This window comes from Neoarius graeffei, chromosome 20 (assembly GCF_027579695.1).
Source record: "Neoarius graeffei isolate fNeoGra1 chromosome 20, fNeoGra1.pri, whole genome shotgun sequence".
Taxonomy (NCBI): Eukaryota; Metazoa; Chordata; class Actinopteri; order Siluriformes; family Ariidae; genus Neoarius; species Neoarius graeffei.
In genome coordinates this window covers 67,311,302-67,330,089 of record NC_083588.1, presented here as the reverse complement: position 1 = coordinate 67,330,089, position 18,788 = coordinate 67,311,302, and the positions used below count along the sequence as shown (strand labels likewise).

The following is an 18,788-nucleotide window of genomic DNA, read 5'->3' as shown; positions in this document are numbered from 1 at the left end:
TTATGCAGATTACCCTGGTAGTGTGTGTGTGTGTGTGTGTGTGTGTGTGTGTGTGTGTGTGTACAGGGTTAAGCTCCTCTCGGTTGACTTTACGGCGGTACAGGAACAGCGCTGTGATTGTGTTTCCTGCTCGAGCTGCCTGCTTTGCTGTCGGTGTTACATACAAGAAGTCCTGCAGTACGTACACACACACACACACACACACACACACACACACACAAAGATAATCAGGGTTCTGACTGTTAAAAAAGTCTGTTTACTTTATTAGATCATTAATGAAAAGTGTAAAGTCATCACCATTCCATAGTAGTTACTGTTGACCATGATGGGGCTCCGCCCTCGCAGGTAAACATACTCCTCCCACCAGTCACTCACCTGCAGGACAGGAAGAGAGTTAGCTCCATGAACAGCTCTTTCACACTTCACTCACAGGATCACCAATCACTAACCCGACCGAAAGGAACATTCCGTAAACTTTGAACACACACTTCCCTCGGGTCAGCACTCAGTCCTGGGTTTTAACTTTAATCCTGTTACTTAATCACATTTTTACACCACGGCGCTGCTGAGTTCTGGACTCTGATTGGTCAGAAAGTGGTGACTAATTCTCTCTGACAGCAGCTCTGAGAGTAGTGTAACTACAAATTGCAGCTTTATTTATAATTAATGCATTCGTTCTGACATGTTATCATTTCTATAGCAACGGCTCATTCACGGGGCGTGTCCAGCAGACGTTCCACTGATAAACTGATTAAAAAGTGTCATTTATTGGTGAGATTTTGTTATGGGAGACATTTGTGTAACAGGTTTCTGGAAGGAGCCTCCAGTGTCAGCACTGTGTAACAGTCAGAGGTGAAGCTGGAACCGTCAGTTTTCATCTTCAGGACAGAGGAGTTCACACTTCTTTACAGTTTCTCAGGAACACGATGGAACAAGCTGTGGGTTTATCATCTTATTGCCTTCGCAGGAGAGAATAAAGTGAGGAAACAAGTGTTTACCGCTGCTATAACAAATGACAACAGGAACTCACTGAATTCACCGATGTTCCACAACATCATGTCCCTATAAATGGAAAATGTATGATTTCATCCTTTAATGAATAAAAACTGTAATTGTTGGTAAATTGCTGTGGTGTGAGAGGAACTGGGGGACGTGCTGTTATAGAAAAATAATTAACTTCATGTCAGGTGGTTTACCCGCACGCATAAACGCAGGTGTGAAAGTGACAGAAAAAGAAACACAGACAGACAGGAAGGAGACGTACGTAATTGGTGGCCCACAGAGCTTTGAGTTTCAGGTACGTCTGAAGACGCTTTCCCAATGTCTTCTCAAAATCAGCAGCCAGCCGCATCATTCGCTCAAATTCAGCAGAGCTCAGCAGCGGACGCACAGACTCCAGGTACTAACACACACGGAACAGTGACTGTGTTAGAGGACACCATCATGTTCTTTCTAAGCAGGTTTTAGACAACTCTTACACACTTTCTGCACACAGTGACACCCAGGTCCTTACACACACACACACACACACACAGGTGACTCACTCTCTGCAGGGTCTCTCTGATGGCAGGAACAGGCAGGTGCGGCAATGAACTCTGAAAACTGTACAACAATGGCTTCCTGCTAGAGAGCAACTTCACCAGAGACTGACAGACAGACAGACAGACAGACAGACAGACAGACAGACAGAGATAAACTCAGCAACATCAGACAATTTTCTGTAAAGCTGCTTTGTGATAATGTCTGTTGTTAAAAGCTCTATACACTTTCACCAAATCATTATGTACATCCAGGTTAACAGGAGACGTGCTCACACCGCCACTGTTCAGCGCACCTCCGTTCACCTTGTGTTCAGGTTCACAACCTCAATGCCCAGAGTTAGCGACCCGGTTTTTTGATATTTCGCCTAAGGTATGCCTGTTTCAGTATCAGTTTCTAGTCAATTCTAATAGCAGACGTGTTCTGTGGTGTTTTGAACAGGTTTGATGCCTGTTCTTCAAAAGTGTGACCTGTCACGCTCGACTCGGCGATATCTCGCTAATCGAGTCATCAGGACGCATCCCGAAGCTTGTGTTTATAAGTAGAATGTGCATTGTGCCACTGTATTGACCGTAGACGTGTTCTACAGCAATTCTTAAAGCCTTCGGCTGGTTGCTTGTGAGTGCGACGTGTCCCTTCCCAACTTAGCGATTTCGCTGATCAATGTTTGGGACGTGTCCTGAAGTTGTCTCTAAATTCTACCACACAGACATGTCCACTGTGTAGTTTCAAGGAGACTTGTTGCTGATCCACTCTAAACCGTTCTCATTCCTTTAGAGGATGGTGGACAATGAACAAAGGACCAGAGGAATGCCTTCACTGACAAATCAAAATCACTGTTCATGGATTCGTTGTCAGAAACAAAACAAACAAACCAGACATTTTGTCGCACGTACACGAGTCCATAAATCAAGTCTACGTGGACTTTAAAAACGCCAACACTGAATCTACAGACGAGGCTGCTGTGCCGAGGGCGGCGGGCTCCAGCGCTTCTCTTTCAGCAAAAATCAATTAATTCACCCAGGCAGAAAAGGGTGAAACAAGTGAAAGTTTAGCACTGCCTAGAAAAACAGCAGCCACCCTCAACACTGATTGAGGCAAGATCATAAAGAGTCTGCTTAAAGATAAGCTGCCTAAAGAAAAGCTATCGGAACTCCAAAGCAAATACCTGAGGCTGTAAAACTGCCCAAATTTAGTGGCCCCAAAGATCAATAAACAGATCTGGCAGCAACTCCAGCAAGAAACCAGAAACTCTGATTCTGCATTCCAAAAGGCTCAGGCTCTCATGGTGTCTGGCCTTTGTGCAGTACTCCAGACCTGCAACGAATCGAAGGGCGAGCAGGAGGACACCCTAACATATGCAGCGGTGCGATTACTTCCCGCCAACAGAGAGCTCAACCTGAAAAAGAGAGACCTCTTCATCCAGATCTAAACAAGCAACGTACTGCATTATCCAACCCATCAACTGCAGCACCAACTTTCCTGTTAAGTGATGAGCTCAACACAGAGGTGGAAGAGCTTATCAAATCAAACAAGCTCAGCATCAAGGTCACCCCCAAACAACGTTCTGAGCCTCACAGGGTTCCGCTTAGGGGGGCACGTGGCTGAGGTCCATTTGGACAGCATGATAGGAGGGGAAAAAGCCCAAGAGCAACTCACCCTTTTTTAGGCAATGGGTCAGGATCAGTCACGGCCCCAGCAGTCTACGACACCATCTGGCTGGTGGACTAAGTCCATGATTACCCGAGTGGGTTGGGGCCTCTAGATCACCAGGAAGGAAGTGAATTTAAATTGACCATGCTGATGGCACTAACCACAGGTCAGAGGTTAACGTTCCTCGACACTTCAGAGGATTACATGCAGAAAGATGACAGATGTTACAACTTTGCACTAACAGAGCACATTAAACAGGACAGACCAGGCCAGATGTTTGGGAATCTGTGACTACAAATACACTCTGTGTGTGTGTGTGTGTACACACACACACACACACACACACACACACACATATAACCATCTTAACGCAACTGCAAGTCTCAGGTCTTCCACAAAACTCTGTGTCTCCTATGTTAAACCTCACAATGCAGTTACACCTCCCGCTGTCAGCCGAGGTATTAAAACTATGCTTCACCGAGCTAGTGTCAATACGACAGGGTCCTCAGCACACAGTACCAGATGTGCTTCGACAAGCAACGCACGTGCACCGGTATCTGCTGATGTTATCATTGCTACTGCAGGCTGGAATGAGGAACCCACATTCTAGAAATTCTATAATAAACTTGTTGCCATTACCAATCAAACGAGCCTAGCGGTGCCCGAGTGAGGTGGTATTATTATTACAAACTGTAACCGAGTAAAGTACGAGTGCTTGAGTGAACTATTAGTATAATAAACAAGCTGTAATTAATCTCTCCACTTAGACAATTAAACACAGTTGTTTTGGTCACATGGCATTTTGCACTCCCAGTCTGCTGTAAAGTCTCACATTAACCCGGACAGACGTAATGATTCTGTAGAACTGAAGATTAAATGAGATTTTATCTGGCGAGTTGAAGTTTGATGATGATTCTGCCGAATCATTAGTAGTACAGTCAGGTGAACATGCCCATTCAGCACCCGTCCCACCCACACAGGGGTCCCACCGTGAGGTCATTACAGCGCAGGAGGGGAATCTGCCACGAGGTTCTCTTTACTGTGACCACAGAATGTTTCAAACACTGAACCGCAGCAGTTCGGCACATCTCACATTAACCCGACTGTACTACAAACGATTCGGCAGAATTATCATCAAACTTCAACTGACCAGGTAAGTCTCGTTTAATCTTCAGATAAACAACAGTAAATAAAAGAGCGATTTTTACTGATGAAGATTCATTTCATTAAAGGATGAGGGGAGTGTGGGGGTGAGAAAGGAGGAGGTGGGGGAGTGTGGGGGTGAGAGATGAGACAGACCACCCAGAGCTTGGTGGTGGTGGAGATGCATCCGTGCTGCTCGAACATCCAGCGGTGGTAGGACAGGAGGAGCTTGAGACAGAAGCGCAGGGTGAGGACGAGCGAGAGCCATAACAGAGTGCTGAATAACAACGCTGACAACATCGTCTGTCCATGAGTGCTCAGAGACACACTAGGAGAGGGGAGAGAGATTTATTTTAGACACCTGATATTGCTGTGACCTTGACCCTCTAACTGACCCTCGAACAAAATGTTCAACATCTCACTCTTCAGACATCACAGAGACATACAACACATACATCCAGGGCTCTACAGTGCACACATTTCACTCACATTTGCAAGCGAATTTTTCGGCATGCGAACGACGAAAAAAAACGCGCATTCGTACAAGGGCTTCTTGCAGCCGACAATTTAGGAAAGCACTGAGCACAGACGCGACGAGTTTAACATTCTAAAATGTATCAAACGTTAAACTGCAAAGTATGTAAATCCAGCACTGGATAGCCTACCTAATATTTTTTACACTACAGACAAAAAAAATTACATCAATGTGTTCAGGAGACCCTTGTGGCGCTCACTGTGAAAAAATTTTGTGACTATCTCCTTCTGTTTTCGTGTAAATCGCCGTTGTTTGGGGGGTCCCCCCTGAGGAAAAACTGCCCTTTTTGTGTGCTTCTCTGTCTCTCTGCTCGCGGGTGGGGGAGGGGCTGCTCGCTCTCTCAGACAGACAGACACGCGGGAGGGCGGGGCTGCTCCCTCTCAGACAGACAGACACGCGGGAGGGCAGGGCTGCTCCCTCTCAGACAGACAGACACGCGGGAGGGCGGGGCTGCTCCCTCTCAGACAGACAGACACGCGGGAGGGCGGGGCTGCTCCCTCTCAGACAGACAGACACGCGGGAGGGCGGGGCTGCTCCCTCTCAGACAGACAGACACGCGGGAGGGCAGGGCTGCTCCCTCTCAGACAGACAGACACGCGGGAGGGCGGGGCTGCTCCCTCTCAGACAGACAGACACGCGGGAGGGCGGGGCTGCTCCCTCTCAGACAGACAGACACGCGCGGGAGGGCGGGGCTGCTCCCTCTCAGACAGACAGACACGCGCGGGAGGGCGGGGCTGCTCCCTCTCAGACAGACAGACACGCGCGGGAGGGCGGGGCTGCTCCCTCTCAGACAGACACACGCGGGAGGGCGGGGCTGCTCCCTCTCAGACAGACACACAGGAGGGCGGGGCTGCTCCCTCTCAGACAGACACACAGGAGAGCGGGGCTGCTCCCTCTCAGACAGACACACAGGAGGGCGGGGCTTCTCCCTCTCAGACAGATACAGGCTTGTAGTTTCATGGCAGGTCACACATTCACACAGTACAGCTCAGCTCCTGCAACTGTGACTGCTCCGCGCACTGCATCACTCTCACAATTTCCCCCGGGGGAATTGTCATCTCTAGTTAGTTATAGAAACTCAGTTCAGCTACAAAACTCAGGATATTGCACTGTATTTGGTATTGCATTGTATTGGGTATGGATGTAAAAGTGGAGAAATAGAAATATAAAATATATAAACGCTATAAAAACTAAAAAGTTGCTCTGTGAGGTTGCACTGTAATAAGTATTGCGCTGTATCAGGTAAGTGTGAGAATATTGTCCTTTTAGGTCCTTGGTGGTGCATTGTTGCACCTGCCAGAAGTGGCAGCAGTCAGTGCGTGTAATTAGCCTTTTTCACATTACGTCACTTGCAGAAGAACCTCACATCCGTTTTCAGACTTTTGAATGGAAGAAGAGGCGGCATGCTAATCTGCTGGCTAACAAGTAGCAACCATAGAAAGTCAGTAAACTTCCTTTCCAAAACAAAGCAGATAGGTGACTGGAATGGTCGCTAACAATACATAATGATAAACAACAATGCGCAATATTATCATCAATCTTATCTGTGAATGGCACAGTTTTGTTAACATATGTTGCTGCCGTATACCTCTTCTTCCATTCAAAAGGCTGAAAACGGATATGAGTTCCCCTGCAAGTGACGTAATGTGAAAAAGGCTAATTGTTCAAGGTGGTTATGGCCTGTGGGAAAAAACTGTTTTTGAGTCTGTTGGTCGTTGCTTTGATGCACCTGTAACGCCTGCCTGAGGGCAGCAAGTCAAAGAACTCAGAGCCAGGGTGGGAGCTGTCCTTGATGATGTTAGCTCTGCTCTCTGTTTAGCTACTGTTTGTTCATTCATTCAGTTGTTCGTTATTCATTTGTTTGTTCATTCATCCATTCTCAATTGAATTTTGCGTTTTATGTGTTGGTGTGTCTAAGGTTTGCGCTGCAATAAACCTTTAAAATGAAAACCTACTTGTGCTTGTGCCCCCATTTTTTTCCCTGTGCTCCTAAAATTTTTAACTTAGGAGCACGTGTGCTCCTGAAAAAAAAGTTAGTGTAGAGCCCTGCACACACCCCCTCCCCCCTCTGATGGAGTGATAAATCTCACTGTACAGGTATACGTCAGTCTCCACCCTTCTCCAGGGGCGTGTGGAAACAGCGTGGGGGAGAGAGAGAGAGACAGTTTCCAGATCTTTCTGTCTCCAGCTCAGGAGTTATCTTACAGACATGATTTTATCACGTCTTTGTTATTATTATTATTAATAATAATAATAAACAATCATCAGTTACTTTATATAACCTGAGGTGTCTTCTCACACACACACACACACACACACACACACACACACACTATTGTGGGACTGATGGCCTGCAGGAGTGTTACCGAGCAGGAGACGGACAGAAGGCGGGGTGTAAGTTACCTGAGCGGCAGGTGATCCCGGATCTTAGAGATGAGGCCCATGGAGGGGTCGGACTCGGCATACAGGGTGGCCAGGGTCACCACGGCAACAAAGAGCCAGGAGGAGGGACTCGCAGGGTACACACCCTTCAGCACACCATTCTACACCAGGAAGAGAGAAAGGGTCATGGGTACTGTGCCACACACAGACACACACACACACACACAGAGACATACCTTCACTCTGCTGATGCGTTTCTTCCACGAGCGCAGGCCGGAGATGTAGATCTGATTGAGGGCCTGTCGAGAGAGCTGCAGGTCGAAGCCCTCAGGAGTGATAGTGAACTGGAATGCAACAGCCTGGTGGGCCTCTGCCATCTCTCTCTCTCTCTCTCTCTCTCTCTCTCTCTCTCTCACACACACACACAAACTCTGCCCTGCTAAGAGAGAGAAAAACACAGAGAGAGAGAGAGAGAGAGAGAGAGAGAGAGAGAGAGAGAGCGTATGAGATTCAGTGTGAAACAGAACACAGCCTGGTGTCTAACCAGAGAATATGGGTGAACTGTAAAGATCATATTGAGGCTGAACAGTGATGTGGGCGTGGCACGGTGGTGGAGGGGTTAACACAGTCGCCTCACAGCAAGAAGGTTCTGGGTTCGAACCTCACGGCTGACTGGGGTCTTTCTGTGTGGTGTTCTCTCCTCAGGGTAATTCCGTGCCAAATCACCAGAAGGCCGACTTACCATCTCAGACTTGCTTCATAATTTTTTTTTTTCATGCCCTTGTAACTAATAATTACTGTGCAAAATTTTAGGCCAATATCTCCACTAGTTTTGGAGATATTAAGCCTTCAAAAAGGGGGTGTGGCCCCATATTTAGCATAAAAACAAGTGTTCCAATCAAACATCCATAGTTTGATGGCTAATAACTTTTGAACTGTTCACATTAAATGGTTCAAATTTGCACACATGATTCTTTGATATAACAAGACTCTGTACAGGCGGCACGGTGGTGTAGTGGTTAGCACTGTCGCCTCACAGCAAGAAGGTCCTGGGTTCGAGCCCCGTGGCCGGCGAGGGCCTTTCTGTGCGGAGTTTGCATGTTCTCCCCGTGTCCGCGTGGGTTTCCTCCGGGTGCTCCGGTTTCCCCCACAGTCCAAAGACATGCAGGTTAGGTTAACTGGTGACTCTAAATTGAGCGTAGGTGTGAATGTGAGTGTGAATGGTTGTCTGTGTCTATGTGTCAGCCCTGTGATGACCTGGCGACTTGTCCAGGGTGAACCCCGCCTTTCGCCCGTAGTCAGCTGGGATAGGCTCCAGCTCGCCTGCGACCCTGTAGAACAGGATAAAGCGGCTACAGATAATGAGATGAGATGAGGCTCTGTACACAGAAGGAGAGCTTTGTATGTGACATATTTGCAGATTTATGGTGTGCCAAATATGGCTTCCTAGAATGCACCAACTTCATATTTGGTACATATATCAATTAGACCTTGCTCTTTTCACTGACCTAATTTGTTTTCTGGTAGACCTTGTCAGGTTTTTGCTATAACTGGGGGTTTTCAACCGGTGGTCCGCGGCCCCCTGGTGGTCCGTGGCGGTACTGCTGGTGGTCTATGACTTGCTATCCAGTTTAACTACTAAAAATACTTTTAAGAATAATTTAATTTTACTAATCATTTCAGTTGATTTTGGTATCAGAATGAATAATAAATATCATGCAAATATCGAAAAAAAAAAAAAGACAGGAGATTCAACCTCATCCTTGTTGCACCAATCAGGTCGATCAACTGTATTTCACCTATGGTAACGTGAACATCATATCAAAACTCAGCCTTCGCGCGCGAATGAACTAGCTTGCAAAAGCAACTAGCAAGGCTATATAATTCAGTTTAGTTTGAAAAATATTCACTTTTTTGTGACGTTAAATTTTGAACGGTGTGCTCAGGTGGATAAGGCTCCGTACCATAAATCCAGGGACCCAAGTTCGATTCCGACCCGAGGTCATTTCCCGATCCCTCCTCGTGTCTCTCTCCCGTTCATTTCCTGTCTCTGCACTGTCCTATCCAATAAAAAAAAAAGGTGGAAAAAGCTAAAAAAAAAAAAAAAAACTATTCCGTTGTCAGACAGCACAATTGGACGAAGAATCGAGGAAATGGCCACTAACGTGAAAGAGCAGCTAACAGAGAAACTTAGAACAGTGCAAGGATTTTCAATTCAAATAGACGAGACAACAGACATTACCAATGATGTGCAGCTACTGACATTTGTGCGATACGAGGATAATGGTGCTATGTGCAAAGAATTTCTTTTTTGCAAACCACTTCCAGGGCGAACTACAGGTGCACAGATATTTAAAGCCCTTGACGATTTTTTCAAAGACCACAATATTTTGTGGCAGAAGTGTGTGGCATTATGTAGCGATGGGGCCAGAGCGATGAGTGGTAGCCAGACCGGATTGCTTGGGCACATAAGAAAAGTAGCACCAGGAATACTACTGTTGGCGTCTGATCAGGGCTGTGTCTCGCTGCTTGTGTTGCTTGACCTTAGTGCAGCATTTGATACCATTGATCATTCCATTCTTCTGGATAGACTAGAAAATGTTGTGGGAGTTAAGGGAACGGCCCTCTCCTGGCTCAGCTCTTATTTAACTGATCGCTATCAGTATGTTGATATAAATGGTGATTTTTCTAGACATACCGAGGTAAAGTTTGGTGTTCCACAAGGTTCTGTCTTGGGTCCACTGCTTTTTTCTCTATATATGTTACCTCTGGGTGATATTATTCGTAAACATTGCATTAGTTTCCACTGTTATGCTGATGACACACAGTTGTATGTTTCTGCAAAACCTGATGAGAGACACCAGCTTAATAGAATTGAGGAATGTGTGAAGGACATTAGACACTGGATGCTTATTAACTTCCTTCTGCTTCACTCTGACAAGACTGAAGTACTTGTACTTGGACCACATGCAGCTAGAAGTAAGTTTTCTGATTCCACAGTAACTCTGGATGGCCTTTCTGTTTCTTCACGTGCAGCAGTGAAAGACCTCGGAGTGATTATTGACCCCAGTCTTTCATTCGAAACTCACATTGATAACGTCACCCAGATAGCTTTCTTTCATCTCAGAAATATTGCTAAGATAAGAAATTTAATGTCATTACATGACGCAGAAAAACTAGTCCATGCTTTCGTTACCTCCAGGTTGGATTATTGTAATGCCTTACTGTCTGGATGTTCCAATAAGTGCATAAACAAGCTCCAGTTAGTTCAAAAATGCAGCAGCAAGAGTCCTTACTAGAACTAGAAAATATGACCCCATCACCCCTGTCTTATCCACACTGCATTGGCTCCCAATCAAATTTCGTATTGATTATAAAATACTACTATTGACCTTTAAAGCACTGAATGGTCTCGCACCACAGTACCTGAGTGAACTTCTGCTCCTCTATGACCTGCCACGCCTACTTAGATCAAAAGGTGCAGGTTATCTGCTGGTACCTCGTATAGTGAAGGCTACATCGGGGGCGGAGCCTTTTCTTACAAAGCCCCACAGTTATGGAACAGCCTTCCAAGTAGTGTTCGGGAATCAGACACAGTCTCAGCGTTTAAGTCTCGGCTGAAAACATATCTGTTTAGTCAAGCCTTGTGTTAATGGTGTTTATGAGGTAAAGGTGTAGATCTGGAGGGTCCTCAGACATGGAGTGTTTTGGTAAACTGGGATGTATGGATGCGGTCAGTCCCCACTCGCTTGCTCACTTGAGTTTGTTGACGGTGTAGTGGCTGCTGCTTTATGTCCCGGGGCTCCCTCATGCCTGTGTTACCTTCTGGCTCTCCCCTTTTAGTTATGCTGTCATAGTTAGTTGCCGGAGTCCCTGCTTGTACTCAGTGCAATATGTATACTGTTTCTACTTATTCAGGTGACATTGGCATACCTAACAACCTGTGTTTTCTTTCCCTCCCCCCAAATCTGTCCCTCTGAGTTACATGGAGTCAACAGGAAATCTTTTGGTGGAGAGGGTGGAGACCTCGACTGGCTATTGTAGCCTGCAGGGAATCGGCCGTCAGACATTCTGTCGCATGTCCCAGACCCGGTGAAATGTAACTGAATTGTCTTGGCCAGCCCTAAGGGTCCCATCTGCATCTCATCATTGCTGAGGAGTGTGCTCCCATCACCCAATCAAGCATCCAGCCAGAGCAGGTCATGATATTTTTTTAACCATATTAACATGCCATTGTTGTGTGTTATGCCTGATGTCAAGAGACTCGTCTCTACGAGCCTACCACACAGATTTAATACTTGTGTCATTTTTAGGGCATACCTAACAACCTGTGTTTTCTTTCTCTCCCCCCCCATCTGTCCCTCTGAGTTACATGTTGGTCCTGGGATCGAGATGCTGAACCTCTTCTGCTCCTCAGACCTGCCTGATCCATCCTGGTGCCCTGTGTCTGGTTGGAGTCTCATCGCATCGCTCCTGTGGAGGACGGCCCCATGTGGACAGTTGAAAGTCACACCTGGAGGACGCTCTGGACTCTTACAGTAATGCTTTTATGGCTGAGGACTACAGTTGACTTGCTAACTTTAGGACTGCAGTCGTCATGAACAGTTTTGCACTCAAGTTTCCATCAATGAAGAGTTTATAACATCAACGAAACTGACTTCATGTTAAAACTGTTAATGTTATAGTCATGCTGTCTGTTGTTGCCCAAATGAGGATGGGTTCCCTTTTGAGTCTGGTTCCTCTCGAGGTTTCTTCCTCATGTCGTCTGAGGGAGTTTTTCCTTGCCACCGTCGCCACAGGCTTGCTCATTGGGGATAGATTAGGGATAAAATTAGCTTATGTTTTAAGTCGTTCAAATTCTGTAAAGCTGCTTTGCGACAATGTTTATTGTTAAAAGCGCTATACAAATAAACTTGACTTCTTTGGACTCACTGCATGATTCATAGAGAGTCTCTGGCCTCCAAAAATCTCAGCGCAGAGCTCAGTGGTGTCTTTGATGATGTTGTTGACACAGTAAAACTGATTAAACGAAGTGCATTAAATACACGCCTGTTTGCATCCCTGTGTCAAGACTTAGGAAGTAAACATAGCACCCTTCTTTATATCACTCCGAGGTCAGGTGGCTGTCTCGCGGCACGACCCTTGCCCGTGTGTTCGAGCTGCGCGAAGCTATTCATGATTTCTTATGCGAGAAGGACAGTGAACTGGCTTTCAAGTTTAACGACAGCCATTGGCTAACTAAGCTGGCATATCTCACAGACGTTTTTGCCGAGCTTAACAAGTTAAACAGCTCAATGCAAGGGAGAGACTCTAACGTCCTGCAGCTCTACAAAAAGCTGGATGCGTTCATTAAAAAAAAATGTCGAGGTGGATAGAAAGAGTCGAAAGTGGCAACTTGGCTATGTTTCACTCAGTTGAGGAATATAATGAGAGCACAGACATTAAAGGCATAGTCTGTGAACATGAGGAATGCAGTGCTACAATTCCAGAAGTACTTCAAAGATTCAGATCAGTGGCGCTGTGACAGCAAGTGGATAATGCTCCCATTTAGTAATGATGCAGCATCAGGGTCAAGCTTAACAGCAACAGAAGAGGATCAGCTAATTGAAATGTCAACAGACTCTGTCAGAAAGCACCTGTTTGATACACAACCCCTTGTGAAGTTCTGGACCAGCTGTCAGGCAGAATTTCCAGAGCTTGCAACAAAAGCAGTCAGATGTCTTCTACCATTCCCAACCACATACCTCTGAGAGTGGTTTTTCAACACTTGCATACATAAATAACAAGTACAGGGCAGGGCTGGCACCTGAAAATGACATGAGGCTGGCACTTTCTACAATAATATCCCCCCAGATAGACAGACTGTGTGCAAATCATCATGCCCAGGTATCTCATTAGCAGGTAAGAAACCCCCCACTACCCGCACACACAGGGGGCTGCAGGCTACTGCTTAGTCTGAATGGTGGTCCCTGGGGCAGAACCAGTTGAAAACCCCTGCTATAACCATTCAAAATACAGACGCAACAAGCTTTTTTCCATTTTTAGGGGCCTATATATGAGACAAGTATAATTTGCCACAGATATAACATGTTTTCCCGATAGTACTATAACATGTCTCATATATTAAAAAGAATCAGACATCTGGTGTCATTAAATCTGGAGATATAGAGAGCCAAAAGTGCTACCATGGACAAATGTGCATTCTCGGAAGCCATATTTGGCACGCCATAAATCTGCAAATATGTCACATACAAAGCTCTCCTTCTGTGTACAGAGTCTTATTATATCAAAGAATCATGTGTGCAAATTTGAACCATTTAATGTGAACAGTTCAAAAGTTATTAGCCATCAAACTATGGATGTTTGATTGGAACACTTGTTTTTATGCTAAATATGGGGCCACGCCCCCTTTTTGAAGGCTTAATATCTCCAAAACTAGTGGAGATATTGGCCTAAAATTTTGCACAGCAGTTATTAGTAACAAGGACATTAAAATAAAAAATATGAACAAAATCTGAGATGGTCAGTCGGGAACTTTCTCTAAAATCTGGTGATTTGGCACGGAATTACTCCTCATGTCTGTGTGGGTTTCCTCCTCCAGTCTAAAGACACGTGGATTCGGTCAACTGGCTCCTCTAAACTCCCTCGAGGTGTGAGTGTGATAGTTGTTGGTCTCTGTGTGACCCTGTGATAGATTGATGACCCACCCAGGGTGTAACCCCACCCCTCACCTGGAGTCACCTGGGATTGGCTCCAGCTTCCCCCACGACCCTGACAAATTAATGGTGTAGATAACGGATGGATGAATGAGTGAACAGGTGTGTGAATTAGTGTGTGTATGTACCAGTGCTGTGATTTGTACATCTTCCACCTCCACTGCAGGTGGACAGGTGGACTCAGAAGTCACTGAGGTGGTTTGCAAGCGCCTCGGTGGCAAGGCACCGGGGGTGGATGAGATCCGCCCTGAGTATCTCAAGTCTCTGGATGTTGTGGGGCTGTCTTGGTTGACATGCCTCTGCAACATCGCGTGGCGGTCGGGGACAGTGCCTCTGGAGTGGCAGACTGGGGTGGTGGTCCCTCTTTTTAAGAAAGGGGACCGGAGAGTGTGCTCCAATTATAGGGGAATCACACTTCTCAGCCTCCCAGGGAAGGTTTACTCCAGGGTACTGGAGAGGAGAATTCGACCAATAGTCGAACCTCAGATCCAGGAGGAACAATGCGGTTTTCGTCCTGGTTGCGGAACACTGGACCAGCTCTATACCCTTCATAGGGTGCTCGAGGGTTCATGGGAGTTTGCCCAACCAGTCCACATGTGCTTTGTGGATCTGGAGAAGGCATTCGACCGTGTCCCCCGTGGTATTCTGTGGGGGGTGCTTCGGGAGTATGGGGTTCGGGGCTCTTTGCTAAGGGCTGTCCGGTCCCTGTACGAACGGAGCAGGAGTCTGGTTCGCATTGCCGGCAGTAAGTCAGACCTGTTCCCAGTGCATGTTGGACTCCGGCAGGGCTGCCCTTTGTCACCGGTTCTGTTCATAATTTTTATGGACAGAATTTCTAGGCGCAGCCAGGGGCCGGAAGGAATCCTGTTTGGGAACCACAGGATTTCATCTCTGCTTTTTGCGGATGATGTTGTCCTGTTGGCTTCTTCAAACCAGGACCTTCAGCATGCACTGGGACGGTTTGCAGTCGAGTGTGAAGCGGCTGGGATGAGAATCAGCACCTCCAAGTCCGAGGCCATGGTTCTCGACCGGAAAAGGGGGGCTTGCCCTCTCCAGGTTGGTGGAGAAGTCCTGCCTCAAGTGGAGGAGTTTAAGTATCTCGGGATCTTGTTCACGAGTGAGGGAAGGATGGAGCGTGAGATCGACAGGCGGATCGGTGCAGCCTCCGCAGTGATGCGGTCGCTTTACCGGTCCGTCGTGGTGAAGAAGGAGCTGAGCCAAAAGGCGAAGCTCTCAATTTACCGGTCGATCTACATTCCGACTCTCACCTATGGTCATGAACTTTGGGTAATGACCGAAAGAACAAGATCGCGGATACAAGCGGCCGAAATGAGTTTCCTTCGCAGGGTGGCTGGGCGCTCCCTTAGAGATAGGGTGAGAAGCACAGTCACTCGGGAGGAGCTCGGAGTAGAGCCGCTGCTCCTCCACATCAAGAGGAATCAGCTGAGGTGGCTCGGGCATCTTTTTCGGATGCCTCCTGGACGCCTCCCTGGGGAGGTGTTCCAGGCATGTCCCCCCGGGAAGAGGCCCCGGGGAAGACCCAGGACACGCTGGAGGGACTGTGTCTCTCGGCTGGCCTGGGAACACCTCGGTGTTCTTCCCGAGGAGCTGGCCGAGGTGTCTGGGGAAAGGGAAGTTTGGGCTTCCATGTTTAGACTGCTGCCTCCGCGACCCGGTCCCGGATAAGCGGAAGAAGACGAGACGAGACAAGGCCACCTCCACTGCGGTTCCCTACAGATTAACCCCAGTGTACAGCGGTGATAGAAATGTTGAGAATGTCATGTTGTTGTCCCAGAACCTGAAAATCCAAATAGTTTACATAACTATACACACACACACACACACACACACAGTCTCTCTGTGTCTCACTCAGGCGATGTGTTTAAAATGCATCACTTTTTCTCTATTTAGGCCTGTTGTCCACACAACTCTGGAGTTCTCAAGCCCCTAAAACAGAGTGTTTTTAAAATGCTGCAGATCTCACTTTAGTGTGAAAACTCTGGGTTGGCGTTTTAGTGCAGAAACGGAGATGTCTGGAAACGATGACGCGGACACCCACGTTCTCTTCCTGATTGGGTCTCATCAATCTCAACATGTCCTTCCCTGATTCGTCACGCTCTTAATACGTGACCCTTTCCGGAAAAAAACAAAAAAGGCATCAGATGTTTCTCCTGGCATGTGTATGTCCAGTGTGTGTGAATGGTGTTCACGTGAATGGTCATGTGATCTGCATTTTTGGGTGTTAGTGTGGATGGAGATTATTTCTAACCCTAACCCTTTTTATTTTTATTTGATCATTTGTCTTTTAATACTGACTCTATACAGCACTTTGATCAGTGCATGCTGTGTTTAAATGTGCTATACAAATTAAATTTACTTACTTCTGATATGGAGCTAAAACACAGGTCTGGATGGAGATGGTTTTCATTTTAAAACCAAAACATTTTAGTGTGGATGTGGTCAGAGATGTTCTCCTGCTCCACACACACCTCGTCATGTCCATCCATGTCACTCCAACTGCAGAGAACTCTTTCATTGGTTTAAAACTGCTTCCACTGCTGAACCCTGACCCCAGAGTTTTCTAATTAAACTGGGACCAACAGCATCTCCAAAACTCTGTGGATTATTAAAAGGACGTGATCACGCCTCATCAACTCGCACACAATTTCCTCACATTTGGTTCTTTTAATTACGATTATTAACGTTCCTGATGTTTAGACTATACAGATCTGTATCCTTTATTCAGTGTCTTGTTCTGCTGATCAGCTAAACTGTTTTTCTCTTTAAACAGTTATTCATCAATCAATTAATCAATCTACTGATTATTGTCGATTATGCCACTGTAACAATTTCCCTCATGGGATTAATAAAGTACCCCCCCCCCTCAGGTATTTTGCAGGATTTTGATCAACACATTTTTAGGCTGCTTGTGATTGCAGTGTGTGTGTGTTGTATCTTACACACTGCTGTTGCAATAACTCCATGTGACACTGACTTCCTGTTTCTGAATAAAATAATGGTACTGTACACATGATTGATTATTTCTGTACTGTAGTGGTGTGAGACTGTATCAGCCCTCTTTACATTACAATCTGTTCGACATGACACACCCAACACTTACTGAGGACACACCCAAGAAAAAACACACATACACACATTCTATATCATTCTACTGTAAGAGCATTAGCACTTCATCAGTAATGTAGACTTTACACTCGGTGTTTAAGAGAAAGAGCGGTTCAGTTTGGATGAAGATGAGAAACCGGAACTCTACAGCACATCTCAACCGGGACTGTTCGGTCAGACTCACTGCTGCGCGCGCGCGCTCGCTCTCTGTCTGTCTCTCTGTCTCTCTCTGTCTCTCTATCTCTGTCTATCTCTGTCTCTCTCTCTCTCTATCTCTCTCTGTCTGTCTGTCTGTGTGTGTCTCTGTCTGTCTCTCTCTCTTTTCCCCCGGAATGAAAACTCTCCAGAAACTCTTCACACTGAAGCCAGTCCGCTCTCAGCTCTGAGGCGCATTGAGATTAAACCCCTTTACCTGAACTTTAATCCGACACAGTGAGGTGTAAAGCTGCTCTTTTCCCTCTTACGCGCTGCTCTTCTCCACTCACGGCGGGTTTACAAAAAACAACAACATGGCGTGATTTTCCCCGCCAACATTCCGACAGGTCCCGCCTCCTGAACTGCGATTGGCTAATAGTTTCCCTCTTTCTGTTCACTGATTGGCTACTTGTGCATCCTCAGAAAAAGTTTTGATGACTGACTTCACTTGTGTTCCGGGAGATAAACATTAACCTATAAACGGAATATTTCTGACATGGACTGCGCCTGAAACTCTGTGCTGCTGTAACACACACACACTATTCACTGCTCACCCGAGAACACACTGCAGCGAACACGAACGGTAACGCCCACGGTACCGTGGACATCTGTGCCGTCACAGCCTACGTCACACAGGGGGCTGGCGGTAGTAAACCAATAATCGAGGATGCTAGCTAGGATCCTCACCCTGGACTGTACAAATGCCATTCAATTACTTTAACTCAAGTCAATTTATCTGTATAGCTATTTTTAATAATAAACATTGTTACAAAGCAGCTTTACATTTAAACATATGAATTTATAAAATTATCCCTCATGATGAAGCCTGAGGCGATTGTTTTGAAGGAAAAACTCCGTCAGACTCCACGAGGAAGAAACCCTGAGAGAAACCATGCAGGCTCTAAAGGGAACCCATCCTCATCTGGGTCATAACAGACAGCGTGATTAGAAATAACTCACTTCTATAACTGTGTCCTATAGAGTCCCAGAGGACAACTGTGTCACCAGGAAATTCATTATAGTTTAACAGGAAGTCTGTTTTGTTCAAGTTATAAACTGTTCATTGATGGAAACTTGAGTGTAAAAAAAAAGTTCTGAAAACTTATGACACCAAAATATGCAACTGATACTTGTATTTATTTATTTATTTATTTAACTCTACACAGTTATTCACTTCCAAAGCAGAAGAATTCTGACTGGTCAGTGCTGAGAGATAAAGGTCTGCAGCAGTTATACAGAGTCATATGCCGCTTTTCCACTACAAACGCGGCTGAGTCGGGCTGAGCCGTGCCGTGCTGAGTCGAGCTGAGCGGGGCTGTTGGAGTTGCATTTCAACTACAACCGCGCTGAACCGTGCTGGCTGGAAGTGGGTGGACACATTGGGTGGAGTTAGCAAAAGTGGGTGGACGTCACGTGATGTCGTTAAGCAGCGCAAACAGTGACATCAGTGATCTTTTAAGCGGTAGTCTCACGACCCAAATAGTAAACAATAAACATGG

General features: G+C 46.3%; 1 protein-coding gene across 4 annotated transcripts in view; it reads right to left on the bottom strand.

Moving 5' to 3' along the window:
- The window catches only part of cpt1a2b (carnitine palmitoyltransferase 1A2b), a 118,976-nt gene extending 101,195 nt beyond the window's left edge, over positions 1 to 17,781 (bottom strand). The window contains exons 1-9 of one of the 4 annotated variants that reach the window (XM_060902353.1): positions 17,507 to 17,780; positions 16,350 to 16,584; positions 7,489 to 7,691; positions 7,274 to 7,413; positions 4,492 to 4,663; positions 1,545 to 1,646; positions 1,265 to 1,402; positions 298 to 375; positions 65 to 172 (exon numbers count right to left, since the gene is read on the bottom strand). In XM_060902353.1, coding sequence (XP_060758336.1) covers positions 65 to 172; positions 298 to 375; positions 1,265 to 1,402; positions 1,545 to 1,646; positions 4,492 to 4,663; positions 7,274 to 7,413; positions 7,489 to 7,629 — 879 coding nt within the window. In that variant the 5' untranslated portion in view covers positions 7,630 to 7,691; positions 16,350 to 16,584; positions 17,507 to 17,780. Of the gene's footprint in view, positions 1 to 64; positions 173 to 297; positions 376 to 1,264; positions 1,403 to 1,544; positions 1,647 to 4,491; positions 4,664 to 7,273; positions 7,414 to 7,488; positions 7,692 to 16,349; positions 16,585 to 17,506 lie in introns of all 4 variants that reach the window. The other 3 variants (XM_060902354.1, XM_060902351.1, XM_060902352.1) reach the window with 3 other exon arrangements.
- Positions 17,782 to 18,788: the final 1,007 nt, after the last annotated feature.